The sequence below is a fragment of the Elephas maximus genome, chromosome 9, assembly GCF_024166365.1.
Source record: "Elephas maximus indicus isolate mEleMax1 chromosome 9, mEleMax1 primary haplotype, whole genome shotgun sequence".
Lineage (NCBI taxonomy): Eukaryota > Metazoa > Chordata > Mammalia > Proboscidea > Elephantidae > Elephas > Elephas maximus.
Window position 1 is genome coordinate 30,927,610 of NC_064827.1, and position 22,641 is coordinate 30,950,250.

General features: G+C 39.2%; 2 protein-coding genes across 2 annotated transcripts; both read right to left on the reverse strand.

The window, feature by feature from the left end:
* Positions 1-2,722: 2,722 nt before the first annotated feature.
* Positions 2,723-3,653, reverse strand: LOC126082396 (interferon omega-2-like). Its single transcript, XM_049894933.1, has 2 exons — positions 3,629-3,653; positions 2,723-3,093 (listed from the first exon to the last, which is right to left on the reverse strand). Exons 1-2 carry the CDS (start codon positions 3,651-3,653, stop codon positions 2,723-2,725), a joined length of 396 nt encoding a protein of 131 aa, XP_049750890.1.
* Positions 3,654-4,465: 812 nt separating this feature from the next.
* On the reverse strand, positions 4,466-5,053 carry LOC126083235 (interferon omega-2-like). The gene has a single exon (XM_049896734.1). The coding sequence runs from the start codon at positions 5,051-5,053 to the stop codon at positions 4,466-4,468; it is 588 nt and encodes a 195-aa protein (XP_049752691.1).
* Positions 5,054-22,641: the final 17,588 nt, after the last annotated feature.

The window sequence follows — 22,641 nt, forward strand, 5'->3', positions numbered from 1 at the left end:
TAGTTGGCAACGGGTTTGTTCGTTTGTTTAAACTAAAGGTACAACAACAGTGACTCTAAATATATACAAAAACAAAACACAGTTTTTAATTTATGTAAACACAGCAAAATATACAAACTAAAGTAACAGACAAAAAAAGCTGAATAAAAAACTTTAATACTTTATATAAAAAATACCTGTTTAAATATTTAGAAATCCATGTAAATTAAAACACAAAAAGCCAAAAACATAAAAGTTTTATTAAATATTTTTTTTAATTAAAAAAAATTATGTTAACCCCTAAACTTAGCTAAAGGGAAGTGCCTGATTAAGCCTACAAAAATAAAAGTCATTTTTACAATTAAAAAAAAAAGGCAAAAATAAAATTTTAAATAAAAAAATAAAAACTGACAAATATGCATACAAAAAATAAAAAATTAAAAAGCCTATAAAGGTTTCAGATGACTGAAGAAATATATAAATAAAATATATACATACAGCTAAAATAAAAAAGTTTTTAATTAATACAAATAAAATTTTAAAGCCTTAAAAGTGGCCTGAATCAAAATAACAACAGAACACAGATCTAAAATTGTTTTAAAATTTAATAATACATAAAAAGGAAAGCTCAAATATTACCTCAAAAAAGTTTTTAAATATCTAAACTATAAAATTAAAAACTAATAAAATTAATTTTACTGCAACTTCAGATTATAACAAAGTCAAAATAGCCGTAAACAGCACAATTAGCAAAAACAAAGCAGTCATTAAAAAATTCCTCTTTTATTTGGAATGGGCAAAAAATCCAAGCCTTGAGTTGTGATTTTGAAGGATTCTGCTGGAAAAATACTGAATGCTACAGGAAGTATCAAAAGAAGGTGGAAGGAATTAAAAAGAAATGGTCTGGTCGATACTCAACCATTTCAGGAGCTAGCATATGATCAAGAACCAATGGTTCTCAAGGACGAAGTCCAAGTTGCACTGAGGGGCTACTAACTGAGATGTTTCAATAAACAGATGCAACACTGGAAGTGCTCACTTGTCTATGTCAAGAAATTTGGAAGACAGTTACCTGGCCATTTGACTGGAAGAGGTCCATATCTGTGCCCATTCCAAATAAAAGTGATCCGAAAGATTGCAGATATTATCAAAGAATATCATTGATATTAAATGCAAGAAAAATTTTGCTGAACATCATTCAGAAATGGTTGCAGCAGTACATGGACAGGGAACTGCCAGAAATTCAAGCCGGATTCAGAAGAGGACGTGGAATAAAAGATATCATTGCTGATGTCAGATGAATCCTGGCTGAAAGCAGAGAATACCAGAGAGATGTTTACCTGTATTTTATTGCCTATGCAAAGGCATTTGACTATATGGATCACAACAAATTATGGATAACATTATGAAGAATGGGAATTCCAGAAGACTTAATTGTGCTCATGCAGAACTTGTGCATACACAAAAAGACAGTCGTTTGTACAGAACAAGAGAATACTGCATGGTTTAAACTCAGGAAAGTTGTTATGTCAGGGCTGTATCCTTTTATCATACCTATTCAGTCTGTATGCTGATCAAATAACCCGAGAAGCTGGACTATGTGAAGATGGACTCGGCATCGGGATTGGAGGAAGACGCATTAACAACCTGTGATATGAAAGAGAAGAAGACCCTCAACAAGATGGATTGACACAGTGGCTGCAACAATGGGCTCAAAAAAGCAACGACTGTGAGGATGATGCCGGACCTGGCAGTGTTTCGTTCTGTTGTACATAGAGCGCTATGATTTGGGACCAACTCGATGGCACCTAACAACATCTTTTGAGGAACCCTGGTGATGCAGTGGTTAAGTGTGCTCAGCTGCTAACCCAAATGTCAGAAGTTCAAACCCACCAGGAGAAAGGTGTGACAGTCATTTTCCTTAAAGAATACAGCCTTGGAATTGTCCTTTTAAGGTTACTATGAGTTGGAATCGACTACACAATGGGATTTTCTTGGGGGGTGAGGGTTTACCTCCTTTTAACCTCATTGATATCCACACTTTTACTTGCACTTTTATTTGCTCACTTGAAAGTTTTAATTCAAACATTAAACAAACCTTCTTAAATAAGTAAGTGTAAATGTTTAAGCATTTTCTATGTCCTACTCTTACTGGCACTAGTTTTTTTTTTTTTTTTTTTTACTCTTACACAGGAGCCCTGGTGGCACAGAGGTTAAGAGCTTGGCTGCTAACCAAAAGGTTGGCAGTTGGAATTGACGAGCTGCTCCTTGGAAACCCTGTGGGGCAGTTCTACTCTGTCCTATAGGGTCACTGTGGGTTGAAATCGACTCAAGTGTCACAGTTTGTTTTTTTTTTATATAACCTCTAAATATATTTAAAATGTTATATATATATGGTTGTTGTTGTTACCATAGCACTTGCTAAACTTCTTTTTTTGTTGTGATTTTAGATAAAAGTTTACAGAGCAAACTAGTTTATCATTAAACAGTTAATATACAAATTGTTCTGCAACATTGGTTACCAACCCCGTGATGTGTCAACACTCTCTCCTTCTCCACCCCAGATTCCCTGTTTCCATTCATTCCATTTTCCTGGCTCTTCCTGCTTTCTCATCTTTGCTTTTGGGCTGTTGTGTCCAATTGTTTCATATACATGATCGACCTATGAAGCACATTCCTGACGTGTGTTATTGTTGACCCTGTAGACCTGTCTAATCTTTGGCTAATCCCAGGCACAGTCACTCTATTCCTTCTCTTTCAGATAGAGACAGATTCCCTGGAAGTACCTCTTCACAGCCACTTCAGGGCCCTCAACGGGCAGGACAGATTTTTCCTCTTCCATTGCCTGCATGAAGCAGGTCTCCAGGTCTGTCTGCTGTTTAAGGAGTCCACTGAGGAGCTGGTGCAGGCAGGTAGTGTTCCAAGCAGCAAAGGAGACATTTGTACGGAAGAGGTCGAAGATCTGCTGGGGCATCTTGTGGAGGACAGAGATGGCCTGGGCCTTCTGGAGCTCGCTGCCATCCACCATCTCCTGGGGGAACCTGAACTCCTTTCTGTCATCCAGGCAGAAGTCAGTGGGGCGTCTCTTCTTTTGGCTCAGGAATGATTTCAGTACTGAGTTAAAAGGGTGTCGGGGGGCCATACTCTGGGGGTTTCTCCAGTCTCTGTCAGACCAACATGCCTGGTCTTTTTTGTGTGTGTTGAATTTGAATTTTGTTCTAAATTTTTCTCTCACTCTATCCAGGACCCTCTATTGTGATCCCTGCCAGAGCCAGGTGGTGGTAAATGGGCACCATCTAGTTTTTCTGGCCTCAGTCTGGTGAACCTTGTGGTAGTTGTGTCCATTAGTTCTTTGGACTAATCTTTCCTTTGTGTCTTTGGTCTTTTTTATTCTCCTTTCCTCTAGCCAGGATGGAATTTTTTGTATATTTTTTTATTTCTCTCTCTCTCCCGTTATCTTATATAAAAATTCTTAGGTTATATTTATCTAAAAAGAAAAAACAACTAATTTTTGCTGAAAAAAAGTGCTTCTATCCATAAATCTTTTCAAAACTAAATAAACCCTATAAAATTAACCTTATCAAAATATTTTTTAACAATTCACATGCTCTCATGATCCGATATACAATAACGAATCCCAAATTCATACCTTCATCAATGGCATTTTTGGACATGGTAGACCCATGTATCCAACTGCTGGTAAGACTCCTGTCAATAAAACTACATGTCTCCCAGGCACTTTAGAAAGGACATCTAATATTTCCTTTTCTTCCCAGCATCTTTCATAGCTAAAGTTGTTGTGTAAGAACATCAATTTTTAAAAATTCTTTCAGTAGTATTTAATATAATTGAAATTAAGTAAACATCAGTATTGTGTTTATGTTTCTTTCCCTATACTACTGAAAGTTCTAGCACGGAAAGAATTGTGTTTGCTTCATTCACCTGGATTTGATGGCGATTATGTAATCTGCCACTTAGTTGACACATATGACGTGAATAGAATGAATGAGTAAATACATTTTACCATCCGTTCTTCAATTTCGTTTACAAAATCGGGGCTTTGATTTTATTCTTTAAGAATGAATTCAAGAAATTTTCTTTGATAAGAATTTATTACATAAGACATAATACAAATTTAATAAAATAAATAATAAAATAGAAAGGTGGATATGTTTTATACATTTTAATACAATGTAAATGTGAAATTTTTTAAATATAAAAATGTATATTTACAAATATGGTAACAAGCCAAAATGAATCAATACACATAAAAGAATAAATAGACGGGTAGTCAGAGCAGTCATCTCCTAAAGACTGATGTCCTTGGAGCTGAATATTTTTCACATATACTTGCTTAATACTGCTGACAAAGTAATTGCTGGATTTAATCCCATAAATTGTGACTAGAGCAGAAATAAGCATCTTCTGAAATGACCAAAGATATGCATGCAAGTGCGGTAGGGCATATCAGTCATTGTAAGTCAAGTCAAGATGAACTCATGTCACCATCCTTTCTTCTTAACCTTTCTTGCAAGGTTGTCGAAGAAGAGAAGGATCTCCTGATTTCCACTCTGACAACTTCCCAGGCACAGTCACTGTATTCCTTCTCTTTCAGATAGGAACGGATTCCCTCAAAGTACTCCTTCACAGCCGCTTCAGGGGCCTCAATGGGAAGGACAGATTTTTCCTCTTCCATTGCCTGCATGAAGCAGGTCTCCAGGTCTTCCTGCTGTTTAGGGATCCCATTGAGGAGCTGGTGCAGGCGGGTAGTGTTCCAAGCAGCAAAGGAGTCCTTTGTATGGAAGAGTTCAAAGATCTGCTGGAGCATTTCGTTGAGGAAAGCGATGGCCTGGGCCTTCTGGAGCTGGCTGCCATCCACCATCTCCTGGGGGAACCTGAAGTCCTTTCTGTCATTCACACAGAAGAAAGTGGGGAGTCTCTGCATTCGGCTCAGAAGGTCAACGGTCTTCCCACTAGCCAGGGTGTGGTTTTGAGGCAGATCGCAGCCCAGAGATGGAGCAGGGCCACAGCCGAACACCACCAGGGCTGTCAGTAAAGAGAGCAGGAGGGCCATTGGGAGAATTAAGGATGCTGCTGGCCCGACTGAGCTGGGCGTTTGGTTGAACCTTGGAGCCTAGGTTCTCTGAAGACACTCTTTCTATCACGGCTTTTATATAGGGAACATAAGAGTTTTCATTTTCTAAACCATCCTCAATATTAAACTTTTACTTCCCTTTTTTCGTTTTCATATAAGCATTTTCCATATGGCCTGAGAAGATGTCATCAATCTAAAGTCTAAATTTTTGCAATAGAACTTTAATTTTCTCAGTAAATTTCAGGTGTTCCAATGTAAGTGGATACTTGTAAAAAACATCTTTGTCATACAGTCCAAAATTTAGGTTGGTATGTAAATACTCTTATACACACGATATATATATATATACACACACACACATTGCTCTTCTTTATGCTGGGAACAAAGCCCTCATCCTGGGCTTTCTTTTTGCCCCCCTTACTTTATATAGGAAGTCAAAGTCAGACTCCCTCAGCCCCATGGGTGTTGTCACAAGTAAGTTCTTTAGGACAAAGCCTAGATTTTGTTCTCTGTTTTATTCATAGCTGAGCCTGATGATTATTAGTGAATAAGAATCTCCAACTGTTCTCTACCTTCTACAATACAATCATGTAGGTCTGTGTGGTTTTGCTTCACTAGGGCCACAAGGTTAGTAGTTTAATAGCCATTGCCCTTTCTTTCCACTCTTTCTTACTGGATGTCTACAGTCCTCCTCAGGCTGTGTCAGTACCCCAGCAGGAATCCTAGTTCCTTGCAGGTGCTTATGGGTGTAGAGATTCTAATTACAAGATGAATTTATTGTCAACCTTTCCCCAGCAATACCTCACTCACAAGGTAATTATCACAGAGTAATGCCCTCTCCTTTAGAGTGACAGAGTGTTCTTAAATGAAACTTTCCTGGACTCACTTTCTGAGAGCCACTGACCACATCCAGATGGCTTTAGCACCCTTTTACTGAGGAGAAGTTTTCTGGTTGTCAAAATCATTAATCCTCCAGAACGTTCACCTGTGCTCCTAGAGTACTGGTGTGAAGAACACTAGTTATCATTGGTGACCTCCGCCTCTCCTGACCTATTGTCTTAGTTATCGAGTGCTGCTGTAACAGGAATACCACAAGTGTTCAGCTTTAACAAAGAGAAATTTTTTCTCTCACAGTCCAGTAGGCTACAAGTCCAAATTAGGGCATCGGCTCCAGGGGAATTCTTTCTCTCTCTGTCAGATCTGGAGGAAGGTCTGTATCATCAATTTTTTCTTGGTCGAGGAGTTTCTCAGGTGCAGGGACTCTGGGTCCAAAGAACGCATTCTGCTCACATTGCTGCTTTCTTGGTGGTATGAAGTCCCCCCGTCTGTCTGCTTGCTTCTCTCTTTTATATGTCAAAAGAGGTTGGCTTAAGACACAATCTAATCTTGTTGATTGAATTTCTAAAACTGCTGCCTCTCCCTCCTCATTAACATCATAAAGATAAGATTTACAACACATAGGAAAATCACATCAGATGACAAAATGGTGGATGATCACACAATACTGGGAATCTTGGCCAAGCCAAATTAATACACATATTTTTGGGGAACAAAATTCAACCCATGACACCTATGTACCTCACACAAGCAAACTCCACCCGCTGCCATCGAGTTGACCCTATGTACCTAGCTACCAAATATGTCTACAGCCTTCAGATGCTAATAGCAAAAGTTTTTCTTGTAGATAGAAAAATAACCCAGTTGTAGTTATTTTACTTTTAGTAGCCAAATAATTTTTATTTTGCCAAATACAGTTTTATTAGTTAACTCTCTTACTTAAACTATTGAAGAGTTGTTGTGCTTGAAGTTTCTGAGCTAGACACAGTCTTTCTTTTACATTAGTGATTTTTCATTTTAAATTTTTGTTAACTTTTTTCATGTTGTGGTTTATTGGGCAAGGTTGTCTTGCTGCCTCTGCATTACTCCATTTCATCTTGTGGTTAATTCAAAAAAAGGGAAGCAAAAGAAAGGCAAAGGGACTGTACCATTTTTCTCTATGATTTTCAGGATGTCAGATTTTGTGTTTATTTCCACTTTCCTAGAAAGTAAAATTTGACAGTCGTTTGTGGGCAAAAGGAAAACAAATATTAAGTCTGACTGTCACAAAAGTGAAAGAAGGGAAGTGACCTTTTAGCTGACAAAATGATGACGTGAAAACTGACAAAATTGGGGACTAAGAGCTATGGTAGATGGGAAGAAGGAAGGCAATATTGAAGTAAGCAAAGGCAGTAAAATGGTTGCTTCTGCCAGCGGCTTAAGTGGGTCAATAGCCTTCAGCTTTGCAAAACCAACTCTCTGATTTATCTTTTTTTTTTCTAATTTTTGTTTTGCTTTAAGTGAAAGTTTACAAATTAAGTCAGACTCTCATAAAAAAATTTATAAACACCGTGCTAAAACCCAAAAAACCCAGTGCCGTCGAGTCAATTCTGACTCATAGCAACCCTGTAGGACACAGTAGAACGGCTACAAAGAGTTTCCAAGGAGCGCCTGGCCGATTCGAGCTGCTGACCCTTTGGTTAGCAGCTGTAGCACTTGAGCACTATGCCACCGGAGATATACTCCTAATTATTCTCCCCCTTTTTTATGAGACAGCACACTCCTTTCCTCCACTTTCTCTTTTCATGTCCATTCGGCCAGCTTCTGACCCCCTCTACTCCCCCATATCCCCTTCAGACAGAAGATGCCAACATAGTCTCATGTGTCTGTTGTTGTTGTTTTTAGGTGCCGTCAAGTCAGTTCCAACTCATACTGGCCCTGTGCACAACAGAACGAAATACTGCCCAGTCCTGCACCATCCTTACAATCGTTGTTATGCTTGAGGTCATTGTTGCAGCCACTGTGTCACTCTACCTCATTGAGGGTCTTCCTCTTTTCCACTGACCATGTACTTTGCCAAGCATGATGTCCTACTCTATGGACTGATCCCTCCTGAGAACATGTCCAAAGTCTCATGTGTCTACTTGTTCCAAAAAGCTCATTCTTCACCACCATCATTGTCTATCCCACAGTTCAGTCCAATCCCTGTCTGAAGACTTGGCTTTGGGAATACTTCCTGTCTTGGGCTAACAGTAGGTCTAGAGACCATGACCTTTGGAGTCATTCTAGCCTCAGTCAGACCATCGAGTCTTGTCTTTTTATGAGAATTTGGGGTCTGCATTCCACTGCTCTCCTGTGGCCTCAGGGATTCTCCGTTGTGTTGTCTGTCAGGACAGTCATCGGTTGTACCCAGGCAACATCTAGTACTTCTGGTCTCAGGCTAATGTAGTCTCTGCTTTATGTGGCCCTTTCTGTCTCTTGGGCTCATAATTACCTTGTGTCTTTGGTGTTCTTCATTCTCCTTTTCTTCAGGTGGATTGAGACCAATTGATGCATCTTAGATGGCTGCTTGCTAGTGCTTAAGACCACAGACACCACTCTCCAAAGCGGGATGCAGAATGTTTTCTTAATAGATTTTATTATGCAAATTGACTTAAATGTCCCCTGAATCCATGGTTCCCAAACCCCTGCCCCTGCTATGCTGGCCTTCGAAGCATTCGGTTTATTCATGAAACTTCTTTGCTTTTGGTTTAGTCCAGTTGTGCTGACCTCTCCTGTACTGTGTGTTGTCTTTCTCTTCACCTAAAATAGCTCTTATCTACTATCTAATTCTTAAAAAACCTTCTCCCTCCTGCCCTCCCTCCCCACTATCGTAACCATCAAAGAAGATTCTCTTCTCTGTTTAAACTATTTCTCGAGTTCTTATAATAGTGGTCTTATACATTATTTGTCCTTTTGCAACTGACTAATTTCACTTAGCATAATGCCTTCCAGATTTCTCCATGTTATGAAATGTTTCATGGATTCATCATTGCTCATAATCGATGTGTAGTATTCTATTGTGTGAGTATAACATGATGTATTTATCCATTGATGGACACCTTCATTGATTCCATCTTTTTGCTATTGTATGTAAACAGTGCTGCAATGAACATGGGTCTGCATGTATCTGTTCCTGTAAAGGCTGTTATTTCACTAGGATATATTCCAAGGAGTGGGATTGCTGGGTCGTATGGTAGTTCTATTTCTAGTTTTTTTAAGAAACACCGAATCGATTTCCAAAGTTGTCGTACTATTTTACATTCCCATCAGCAGTGTATAAGTATTCCAGTCTCTCTACAACCTCTCCAACATATATTACTTTGTGTTTTATGGATTAATGCTAGCCTTGTTGGAGTGGGATGGAATCTCACTGTAATTTTGATTTCCATTTCTCTGATGGCTAATGATCTGGGCATTTCCTCATGTATCTCCTAGCCACCTCAATGTCTTCTTCAGTGAAGTGTCTGTTCATATCCTTCGCCCATTTTTTAATTGGGTTATTTGTCTTTTTGTAGTTGAGTGTTTGCAGTATGATACAGATTTTATAGCTCAGACGCTGATCGGAAATGTCATAGCTAAAAACTTTTTCCTAGTTTGTAGGTAATCTTTTTACTCTTTTGGTGAAGTCCTTAGACGAACATAGGTGTTTGATTTTTTGGAGCTCCCAGTTATCTGGTTTCTCTTCTGCATTGTTAGTAATGTTTTGTATACTGTTTATGCCATGTATTAGGGCTCCTAGCATTGTTCCTATTTTTTCTTCCATGATCTTTACTGTTTTAGATTTTATATTTCAGTCTTTGACCCACTTTGAGTTAGTATCTCTGCATGTTGTGAAGTATGGGTCTTGTTTCATTTCTTCGAAGATAGATATCCAGTTATTCCAGTATCATTTGTTAAAATACTGTCTTTTCCCCATTTAACTAACTTTGGGACTTTGTCAAATATCAACTGCCCATATATGGATGGATTTATGTCTGGATTCTCAATTCTCTTCCATTGGTCTATGCATCTGTTGTTGTACCAGTACCAGGCTGTTTTGACTACTATGGTAGTATAATAGGTTCTCAAATCAGGTAGAGTGAGGCCTTCCACTTTGTTCTTCTTTTTCAGTAATGCTTTACTTATCCAAGCCCTCTTTCCCTTCCATATGAAGTTGGTGATTTGTTTCTCCATCTCATTAGAAATGTCATTGAAATTTGGATCAGAATTGCATTGTATCTATCGATCGCTTTTGGTAGAATAGAATTTTTACAATATTAATCTTCCTATCCATGAGCAAGGTATGTTTTTCCACTTACGTAGGTCTCTTTTGGTTTCTTGCAGTAGTGTCTTGTAGTTTTCTATGTATAGGTCTTTTACATCTCTGGTAAGATTTATTCCTAAGTATTTTATCTTCTTGGGAGTTACTGTAAATGGTATTGATTTGGTGATTTCCTCTTCAATGTTCTTTTCGTTGGTGTAGAGGAATCCAACTGATTTTTGTATGTTTATCTCGTATCCTGATAATCTGCTGAACTCTTCTATTAACTTCAGTAGTTTTCTTGAGGGTTCTTTAGGGTTTTCTGTGCATAAGATCATGCCATCTGTAAATAGAGATGCTTTTACTTCTTCCTTACCAACCTGGATGCCCTTTATTTCTTTGTCTAGCCTAATTGCTCTGGCTAAGACCTCCAGCACAATGTTGAATAAGAGTGGTGATAAAGGGCATCCTTGTCTGTTTCCCAATCTCAAGGGGAATGCTTTCTCCATTTAGGATGATGTTGGCTGTTGCCGTTGTATAAATGCCCTTCATGATGTTGAGGAATTTTCCTTCTTTCCTGTTTCGTTGAGAGTTTTTATCATGAATAGGTGTTGAACTTTGCCAAAGGCCTTATCCGGCATCAAAAGATCAAGTGGTTCTTGTCTTTTGCTTTATTTATATGATGGATTATATTAACTGTTTTTCTAATATTGAACCATCCTTGCATACGTGGTATGAATCCCACTTGGTCATGGTGAACTATTTTTTTGATATGTTGTTGAATGCTATTGGCTAGAATTTTGTTGAGGATTTTTGCAGCTAAGTTCATGAGGGCTATAGGTCTGTAATTTTCATTTTTTTGTGGCGTCTTTACCTGGTTTTGGTATCAGGGATATGGTGGCTTCACAGAATGAGTTTGGGAGTATTCCATCCTTTTCTATGCTCTGAAATACATTTAGTAGTAGTGGTGTTAATTCTTCCCAGAAAGTTTTCTAGAGCTCTGCAGTGAAGCTGTCTGGGCCAGGCTCTTTTTTTGTTGGGAGTTTTTTGATTACCTTTTCCATCTCTTCTTTTGTTATGGGTCTAGTTTTTCTACCTCTGTTTGTGTTAGTTTAGGTAGGTAGTGTGTTTCTAGAACTTCATCAATTTCTTCTAGGTTTACAAATTTGTTAGAGTACAATGTTTCATAGTAATCTGATAGGATACTTTTAATTTCAGTTGTGTTTGTTGTAATATCACCCATGCCATTTCTTATTTGGGTTATTTGCTTCCTCTCCTGTTTTTCTTTTGTCAGTTTGGCCAATGGTTTATCAATTTTGTTAATTTTTTCAAAGAACCAGCTTTTCATCTTGTTACCTCTTTCAATTGTTTTTCTGTTATCTATTTCATTTAGTTCTGCTCTAATTTTTATTATTCCCTTTCTTCTAGTGCCTGAGGGTTTCTTTTGTTGCTCTCTTTCTATTTGTTCAAGTTGTAGGGATAATTATTTGATTTTGGCCCTTTCTTCTTTTTGTATGTGCACATTTATTAATATAAATTGACCTCTGAGTACTGCTTTAAGCTGTGTCCCAAAGGTTCTGCTAGGAAGTGTTTTCATTCTCATTGGATTCTATGAATTTTTGTATTCCATCCTTAATGTCTTCTATAACCCAGTCTTTTTTGAACAGAGTATTGTTCAGTTTCCAAGTGTTTGATTTCTTTTCCCTGCTTTTTCTGTTATTTCTACTTTTATGACCTTATGGTCAGAGAAGATGATTTGTAATATTTTGATGTTTTGCATTCTTGTAAGGCTTTCTCTTTGACCCAGTATGTGGTCTATTCTAGAGAATGTTTCATGTGCGTTGGAGAAGAAAGTATAGTTGGCTGCTGTTTGGTGTAGTGTTCTGTATACATCTATAAAGTGGAGGTGGTTGACTGTGGCATTTAGATCTTCTGTGTCTTTATTGAGCTTTTTTCTGGATATGCTGTCCTTCACCAAAAGTAGTGTGTTGAAATGTCCCACTATAATTGTGGAGCTGTCTATCTCACTTTTCAATGTCATTAGAGTTTGTTTTATGTATCTTGCAGCCCTGTCATTGAGTGCATAAATATTTAATATAGTTATAGCCTCCTGGTATATTTTCCCTTTAATCATTGTATAGTGTTCTTCCTTATTCTTTGTGGTGGATTTAACTTTCAAGCCTATTTTGTCAGAAATTATTATTGCCACTCCTGCTCTTTTTGATTGTTGTTTGCTCAATACATTTTTTTCCATCCTTTGAGCTTTAGTTTGTTTGTGTCTCTAAGTCTAAGGTGTATCTCTTGGAGCCAGCACATATATGGATGGTGTTTCTTAATCCATTCTGCCACTCTCTGTCTCTTTATTGGTGTATTTAGTCCTTTAACATTCAGCCTAATTATGGATAGGTATGAGTTTTGTGCTGTCATTTTGATGTCTGTTTGTTTGTGTGTTGTTAACAGTTTCTTTTTCCCAATTAATTTTTTTGTGCTGAGTAGTTTATATATTGTCTTTTCCTTTTCTTCTTTGTTGATATTTTTTTTCGGCTGAGTTTTTTTTCCTGTATTTTATTTTGATGAGTAGAATTGTTAGCCTATTTGTGGTTACCTTAATATTTACCGCTATTTTTCTAAGTTTAAACCTAACTCTTATTTCTTCATATCGCCTTGTCTTCCTCTCCATATGAAAGATCTATGACTACATTTCTTAGTCTCTATTATTTTAATGTTGTCTTCTTTTACTTAATGATGTTGTTGTTTCCCTGTTTTGAGTATTTTTTTTAATCTTTATTTATTTTTGTCATTTCCCTGTCTGGGTTAACATCTGATTGCTCTGTTCACTATTCTAGTCTTGGGTTGATACCTGATATTATAGATTTTCTAACCAAAGAACTCTCTTTAGTACTTCTCGCAGTTTTGGTTTTGTTTTTACAAATTTCCTAAACTCCTGTTTATCTGGGAATGTCCTAATTTCACCTTCAGATTTGAGAGACAGTTTTGCTGGATATATGATTCTTGGCAGCAAATTTTTTTCATTCAATGCTTTATATAAGTCATCCTATTGCCTTCTTGCCTGTATGGTTTCTGCCAAGTAGTCCAAGCTCATTCTTACTGACTGTCATTTGTAGGTGACTTTTCATTTATCCCTAGCTGCTCTTATAATTCTCTCTTTATCTTTGGTTTTGGCAAGTTTGATTATATCTTGGTGGCTTTCTTTTAAAGTCTACCTTATGTGGAGTTCGATGAGCATTTTGGGTAGATGTCTTCTCATCTTTCATGATATCAGGGAAGTTTTCTGCCAACAAATCTTCAACAATTCTCTCTGTATTTTCTGTTATCCCTCCCTGTTCTGGTACTCCAATCACTTGTAGGTTATTTCTATTGATAGAGTCCCACATGATTTTTAAGATTTCTTCATTTTTTTAAATTCTTTTATCTGATTTTTCTTCAAATATATTGGTGCCAAGTGTTTTATCTTCAAGGTCAGCAATTCTCCCTTCCACTTGCTCAATTTTGCTCCTCTGATTTCTATTGAGTTGTCTAATTCTGTAGTTTTATTGTTAATCTTTTGAATTTATGAGTGCTGTCTCTCTACGAATTCTTGCAGCTTATTAAATTTTTCATTATGTTCTTGAATAAGCTTTTCAATTTCTTCAACTGTTTTATCTGTGTGTTCCTTGCCTTGTTCTGCATATTGCCTGATCTCCTTCCTGATGTCTTGAAGAGTTCTGTATATCAATCTTTTGAATTCTGTATTCGGTCATTCCAGGAAGACACCTTCATCCAGAAGATCCTTTGATTCCCTGTTTTGACAGCTTGTTGAAGAGATCATGGTCTGTTTCTTTATGTGGTTTAATATTGACTGTTGTCTCCAAGCCATCTATAAGTTATTGTATTAGTTTTTTTATGTTTGTTTACTGTGTCCTAGTTTCTTGCCTTGTTTTGTTTTGATATGCGCAAATGGTTTGCTTGAGTGAGCTAGCTTGATTATTTTCACCTTTGGAGCTCTGATGCCTTGTCACCAGATGGCTAGAACTGTTATCAGGTATATGAGCTTATGAGTCCATTCACTTTTCTCATGTGAATTCAGCTCAGGTGTCCAGGTAGCTGGTCATCAAGTGTGTGGTACAGTCTCTGTCCTACAGTCTTAAAGGGGTAGGCATGTTTGGTGTAGGTACCGGTATCTGGTTGCAGCAGGGGGTCACATGCTGAACAGGGCAGGGGTCTGAGCACCATCCCCCGACTGTCTCTGAGGAAAGTGCATCCATGTTTTCTGGAGTATACTGGTGGGTGGGTTCTGCAGATGTACCATGGGCACCCAATGCTTTGGGTTGTGAGGACAGTGAGTTACCAGTTACCCTTGGACCCCTGTCGTGGGTGGCTGGGTGACCTGAGTGGAGCCACCAGTTCTTATGCCCCTGATGTGGGTAGTTGAGAACCCTGTTTAATAGGCAAAGCAGTGTGAAACATCAAACACCCAACTCTCCATCGCACAGCTTAAACAGTTGCAGTCTGCCAGCAAGTGCCTGTTCTCCTGAAATAGGCCCCCACAGACAATGCAGGGGGTAAATGTATTCAAAGTCCATGGACCATTTATGCCTGGGCAGGAGCCGCTTCTGTCCTCAGCTCCCCAGGTTAGTGGAGCTGGCAAATTATCTTTTCCCCTGTTGTGAATTTATTCCTTCTCCAAGTCTGGGAGCATGGCTCAGATCACTCGCATGGGCCTATCTCAGGCCCAGGGAAATCGACAGCCACTGAAGCTGGCTCAGGGTCAGGGGGTGCAGTAAAATACATGCCAGTACTTAGCTTTTTCCAAGAGAGACATTCTTCTCTGGTTCTGGAGGTATGTCTAGGCTGTGCAGCTGGCTGCTTTTCCTGGAGGAAACTGCAGCAGAACACTACTACCAGCCCCTGCCACCACTTCTGGGAATGGTGCCTGAGGGATCCCAGCGATTCAGGTCCAGTAACTCCTCTCTGCTTCGGAACCGACTCTCCCTCCCCCCTGCCACTCTGTCTGTTTTCTATCTTTGCCTTTGATGATCATGGCTCCTAGCTTGTAATAAATATAATTGTTTCACTTGATTTTTCAGTTCTTTGTTGTGAGAGGAATCACAGGAAGCATCTGGCTATTCTGCCGTCTTGGCCCCACCTCCTTTCTTTGATTTATCTTTCCTTTAACCCACATGTGTTCAGCTCTGGGACGAGAAATGTGTCAGATAATGTCTAAGTGCCCTTCTCTGAGCATTCAACCTAGATTAATAAATTCACTGAGGCAATGAGTAGAATGGTTTCAGAAACTAGAATTAAAAGAAAGGGAATTGGGTGATTCAAAGAGATTCTGTTCTTAACCTGGATATTAATAAAAATGATATTTAAAAATTATAAGACCAAATTTTGTTGCATACTAGGTATGGACTAGCGTTTATTCTAAGATATTTACAAATATGAACACAATCCTCTCAACAGCTTTATGTGGTTTACACTCATTTATTAAATTGTCTGGAGAAATGAACCAGTCAGAATGTAACAAAGTTCTAAGGTAAAAACTATAGGAAGAGTTGAAATGATGATTTATCTGGAAGGGCCCATAAAAGGAAGTGAAGGATAGAAATGGGCATGGAATTTACGAATGAAAGAGAGACCCTGGCATTAAATCAGTAGTGCAGGGAAGGTGAGATGACAAAGGATTCTGGGTTCCGACTTAAATGCCAAAGTTTTGCCATCTCTTATTTTATAAGGGACAGAAGGCATGGTGTAAATGGATTAAACTGTGCAGACTCCTATAAATCTATTTACTTTTAACTCAAGTTTTCTTCTGTATAAACAAAAAGCACATAACAATTTCCACTCTGAAGATTACCCTGGAATATGGGCTCTGACTTTTCTGCTTCACGGCCTCCCTGATTCCATGGGTGACCCTCTCTAAGGCCAATCTGTTCTCATTACCAAGGACAACAACTCAGTTTCTCACCTTTTGTCCAAACTGAACTTCCTGTTGTCTACTGACTGGTAGATGTTTTTACTTGCTTTTGGGCCCCAATTCTCAGGAAATGTTCCAAACACTAAGCTTAAATGTGCCCACCCAGTGCACTATGTACCTACTGGAAAGAAAAGAAAGAGAATTCATCCAGCAATGTCACTTTCCATTAACTAAAATAAATCAATGAATTTCCACAACAGTCTTCACTGCCATTAGAAATTGTGATATTCCAGTATATACATTACTAACATTTGCTCTGCTGAGAAAGCTGTGCCTTACTTGTTGCTAATACTCAAATGCCATCCTGTGACCCTTTTGTTCAAGTGTTATTTCATTTTGTTTTTAGAAGGAGGTTGCAATATGACCTGAATTTAATAGCTTCCTTGGATTGCATTGGCTCCATGAATCATTTTCCCTGGGCTGTGATGACTTGCTGCATTCTAGGAAGGAAAGGAAAGTGTGCTGCTGGCACTGGAGTAACTCTCTTCCCTTCCCATACTCTATGGGCTGCTGTGATATCAGTGGCATGGGTGCTGGGGGCACTCATGTTGTCCATGTCTCCATGGGAGAACTTCATGCTCTCGGGCTTCTCCTCCTCTGAATCCAAATGATTGGAACACAATTGACTCACTGCTGCCTATTCTAGTCTTCCACCTCTTGAGGACCTGCCATGTTCTAGTCAACACTTTAAACATCTCAGTTCTCCTTCCAGGTTCTCAAACTGCTACTGACTCTTTCAGTGTGCTTCAAGGTTCATGATGTCCACGTTTGTTTTTGAGCAAATGAGAGCCCTGTGTCAGCTGCATCGTCTGCTTGTAGAATCGGAAAGTGGATGCGCCTAGGTGAGGCATAGGTGAGTTCCTGGATTCTTCACCAGCTCATTGGATGTAGATGTGTGGGTAGTGAAGGTGCTATAGCTCCCTCTAGTTACTATGTTTTAGTTACTACGTTTCTGTCCCCAGCTGGTCACCCATGGGATCTTGTCTGCTTCAGCGCAGGGCATGGCAGGTAGGGACAGTCGAGGCATGGCAATGTTCACACTTTTGATCTCTGTGTCCCCAAACTCAGCTGCCACCAGCTGGCATTGCAATGTGACCCCCTAAAGCCATTCTAGGGAACTGCAGCAATGATCATGGCCTCTTAGCCCCCTTCTCTGGTTGAGCACCTTCGTAGTTAACAACAAGCAATACTGGGGGACCTGTGTAGGCCTGGTGTGTGGTGAGCGCCTTGCTGCTGACAGGATCCCCAACCCCCACTTGTTCTCCAATACTTTCAAATATATAACAGATTCATAACTTATGGATAAGACCAGAATATGGTTATAGAGATTTGTGGGACATAGTGACAGTACAGCACCAAATCACACAACTTTTACTTCCCAAACTTAAAATAAGACCAATTAAAAAGTAAAATTACTTGGGGGAAAAAAAAAGCATCATCCAACAGATGGAAGAGGTCATAATATTTGAAAAGTATTAAGCAATCACAGAGAGAACGAGCCAGGTGAATCCAAAAGGTTCATATCTTTGCCCTACTCTTATGCTGGTTTGCCCCACGGCAGTGGAGGAGGATAGAAAAGCAAGGAACAAACATAGCTTAAACATAACTTTGAATCCTCCAACCACCACCAGCACCACTCCGGTTATGGTGAGAAGCAATCTAAAGATTGGGTAACCTGAGGCAAAGTTTTGAGAGACCCCTCCTAAATTGAAGGCCCTCTTGTGCTTCCTGAGCAGTACACACACACACACACACACACACACACAAACTTCCTGATTAAATTCTTCACTTACCGTATTGCTTAGATTATCTTAAAACCTCTCAGATTCTGCCCAGAGAGATACCCCCACATGCTGAGCATTGGCAATCACTGTGTTCTCTGAAATCCCTTTACCCGTGTCTGCCCTCTGTCTTACTACTGAGTCAATGTCAAAAAGATGCAAGGTCACTATTCAAGCTGACAGTGAGAATTTTCTCAAATTTTAAAGCTAAGCCATCTAATCTCATAGTAGAAACACATTTGTAAAACCGGCAACTTAAGAAAGAGTTCATGTACCATCAGACAGGAGATACTTCCTCTGATTTCCATTGCAGTTCCACACCCTGATTGGCAGTCTCTACTGGCTAATTCCTTTCAGGAGTAGACTGCCAGTTCCTTCTTCCTAGCCTGTTTTAGTCTGGAAGCTCAGCTGAAACCAGTGCACCATAAGCTACCTTGCTGAAATTTGAATACCAGTGTCATAGCTTCCACCATAACAGCAACACGCAAGCCCCCTCAGTACGACAAACTGACGGACGGATGCTGCTGGTGCTTGAGTAATTTATGCCTTCCTGTACTTATTCAAACTCTATGCTGAGCAAATAATCTGAGAAGCTGGACTATATGAGAAGAATTTGGCATCAGGATTGTAGGAAGACAACTCATTAACAACCTCTGATATTCACATGACACAACCTTGCTTGCTGAAAGTCAATAGGACTTGAAACACTTACTGATGAAGATTGAAGACCACAGCCTTCAGTATGGACTACACCTCAACATAAAGAAAACAGAAATTCTTACAACCAGACCAATAAGCAACAAGATGATAAACTGAGAAGAGACTGATGTTGTTAAGATTTCATTTTACTTGGATCCACAATCAACACCCATGGAAGTAGCAGTCAAGAAGTCAAACAACTCATTGAATAGGGCAAATGTGCTGCAAAAGACCTCTTTCAAGTATTAAAAAGCAAAGATATCACCTTGAACACTAAGGTGCGCCTGACCCAAGCCATGGTGTTTTCAGTCACCTCATATGCATGTGAAAGTTGGACAATGAATAAGGAAGACTGAAGAAGAATTGATGTCTTTCAGTTATGGTGTTGGCAAATAATAAAAGAAAAAAATATTGAGTATATTATGGACTGCCAAAAAAACAAACAAGTCTGTCTTGGAAGAAGTACAGCTAGAATGCTCCTTAGAAGCAAGGATGGTGAGACTTTGTCTCATATGCTTTGGACATGTTATCAGAAGGGGCCACTTCTTGGAGAAGGACACCATGCTTGGTAAAGCAGAGTGTCAGCGAAAAAGAGGAAGACCCTCAACAAGATGGATTGATACAGTGGCTGCAACAATGGGCCCAAGCGTAAAAATGATTGTGAGAATGGCACAGGACCGGGCAGCGTATCATTCTGTTTTACACAGGGTTGCTGTGAGTTGGAACTGACTCTACAGCATCTGACAATCACCTGACAACTGCCTCTTAGTATCCCGAAGCGTGTAGAGGATGTGATTAATCAGAAATCGGCTCAGCAGAGAGGGTTGGAGGCAAGCAACACATTTTTTTTTTAATTAAAAAAAATTTTTTTAATTTATTGTGCTTTAAGTGAAAGTTTACAAATCAAGTCGGTCTCTCATACAAAAACTTATACACACCTTTCTATGTACTCCTAGCTGCTTTCCCCCTAATGAGACAGCATACTCCTCCTCTCCACTCTGTATTCCCCGGGTCCATTTAAGCAGCTCCTGCCCCCTTCTGCCTTCTCATCTCATCTCCAGGCAGGAGCTGCCCACATAGTCTTATGTGTCTATTTGAGCCAAGAAGCTCACACCTCACCAGTATCATTTTTTGTCTTATACTCCCGTCCAATCCCTGTCTGAAAAGTTGCCTTCAGGAATGGTTCCAGTCTTGGGCTAAAAGAGGGTCTGGGGACCATGACCTCTGGGGTCCCTCTGGTCTAAGTCAGACTATTAAATCTGGTCTTTTTACAAGAATTTTTGTTTTGATTATGCAGTTTTAATTGGAAAGCACTAATTTTTAATCAACTCAAAACCAATTTTCCAAGAATGAAAGAGACTCTCATATAAAGTATAAATTCAAAACTTAAAGAGATATGCATAGTGAAAAACATTATAAATGTGTATATATTGAGCTATAGCACTTTAGAATTTTTAAAAAATTTTTATTGTGCTTTATGTGAATGTTTACAAATCAAGTCATTCTCTCACACAAAAACTTATATACACCTTGCTACATACCCCCAACTACTCTCACCCTGGTGAGACAGCCCTCTCTCTCCCTCCACTCTCTCTTTTCGTGTCCATTTCGCCAGCTTCTAACCCCCTCCACCCTCTCATCTCTGCTCCAGGCAGGAGATGCCAACATAGTCTCAAGTATCCACCTGATCCAAGAAGCTCACTCCTCACCAGCATCGCTTTCCAACCCATTGTCCAGTCCAATCCATGTCTGAAGAGTTGGCTTCGGGAATGGCTCCTGTCCTGGGGCAACAGAAGGTCTGGGGCCCACAACCACCGGGGTCCTTCACTCAGACCATTAAGTCTGATCTTTTCATGAGAATTTGGGGACTGCATCCCACTGCTCTCCTGCTCCCTCAGGGGTTCTGAGTTGTGCTCCCTGTCAGGGCAGTCATTGGTTGTAGCACCATCTAGTTCTTCTAGTCTCAGGATGATGTAGTCTCTGGTTCATGTGGCCCTTTCTGTCTCTTGGCCTCATAATTACCGTGTATCTTTGGTGTTCTTCATTCTCCTTTGATTCAGGAGGGTTGAGACCAATTGATGCATCTTAGATGGCTGCTTGGTAGCATTTAAGACACCAGACACCATTCTTCTAAGTGGGATGCAGAATGTTTTCTTAATAGATTTTATTATGCCAGTTGACTTAGATGTCCCCTGAAATCATGGTCCCCAAACCCCTGCCCCTGCTACACTGGCCTTTGAAGCATTCAGTTTATTCAGGAAACTTCCTTGCTTTTGGTTTAGTCCAGTTGTACTGACCTCCCCTGTATTGTGTGTTGTCTTCCCTTCACCTAAAGTAGTTCTTATCTACTATCTAATTAGTGAATACTCTTCTCCTCCCTGCCTCCCTCCCCGCTCTTGTAACCACAAAAGAATGTTTTCTTCTCAGTTTAAACTATTTCTCAAGAACTTATAATAGTGGTCTTATACAATATTTGTCCTTTTGCAACTGACTAATTTCACTCATCATAATGCCTTCCAGGTTCCTCCATGTTATGAAATGTTTCACAGATTCGTCACTGTTCTTTATCGATGCGTAGTATTCCATTGTGTGACTATACCGTAATTTATTTATCCACTGATCCGTTGATGGGCACCTTGGTTGCTTCCAGCTTTTTGCTATTGTAAACAGTGCTGCAGTAAACATGGGTGTACATATAACTGTTCATGTAAAGGCTCCTGTTTCTCTAGGATATATTCCAAGGAGTGGGATTGCTGGATTGTATGCTAGTTCTACTTCTAGATTTTCAAGGAAGCGCCAAATCAATTTCCAAAGTGGTTGTAACATTTTACATTCCCACCAGCAGTATATAAGTGTTCCAATCTCTCCACAGCCTCTCCAACTTATATTATTTTGTGTTTTTTGGATTAATGCCAGCCTTGTTGGAGTGAGATGAAATCTCATTGTAGTTTTGATCTGCATTTCTCTAATGGCTAATGATCTTGAGCATTTCCTCATGTATCTGTTAGCTACCTGAATGCCTTCTTTAGTGAAGCATCTATTCATATCTTTTGCCCATTTTTTAATTGGGTTATTTGTCTTTTTGCAGTTGAGTTTTTGCAGTATCATGTAGATTTTAGAGATCAGGCGCTGATCAGAAATGTCATAGCTAAAAACCTTTTCCAAGTCTGTAGGTAGCCTTTTTACACTTCTGGTGAAGTCTTCGGGTGAGCATTGGTGTTTGATTTTTAGGAGCTCCCAGTTACTAGTTTTTCCCAGTTATCTAGTTTTTCTTCTGCATTCTTAATAATGTTTTGTATACTGTTTATGCCACGTATTAGGGCTCTTAACGTTGTCCCTATTTTTTTCTTCCAGGATCTTTATCTTTTTAGATTTTATATTTAGGTCTTTGATCCATTTTGAGCTCGTTTTTGTGCATGGAATGAGCTATGGGCCTTGTTTCATTTTTTTTGCAGATGGATATCCAGTTATGCCAGTACCATTTGTTAAGAAGACTGTCTTTTCCCCATTTAACTGTTTTGGGGCCTTTTTCAAATATCAACTGCTCGTATGTGGATGGGTTTATGTCTGGATTCTCAATTCTGTTCCATTGATCTATGTATCTGTTGTTGTACCAGTACCAGACTGTTTTCACTACTGTGGTGGTATAATAGGTTCTAAAATCAGGTAAAGTAAACCGTCCCACTTCATTCTTCTTTTTCAGTAATGCCTTATTTATCCGGGACCTCTTTCCCTTCCATACGAAGTTGGCGATTTCTTTCTCCATCTCATTAAAGAATGTCGTTGAGATTAGGATTAGAATTGCATTAAATGTATAGATCGCTTTTGGTAGAATAGCAATTGTTATAATGTTAAGTCTTCCTATCCATGAACAAGGTATGTTTTTCCACTTACTTAGGTCTCTTTTGGTTTCTTGCAGAAGTGTACTGTAGTTTTCTTTGTATAAGTCTTTTACATCTCTGGTAAGACTTATTCCTAAGTATTTTATCTTCTTGGGGGCTAGTGTAAATGG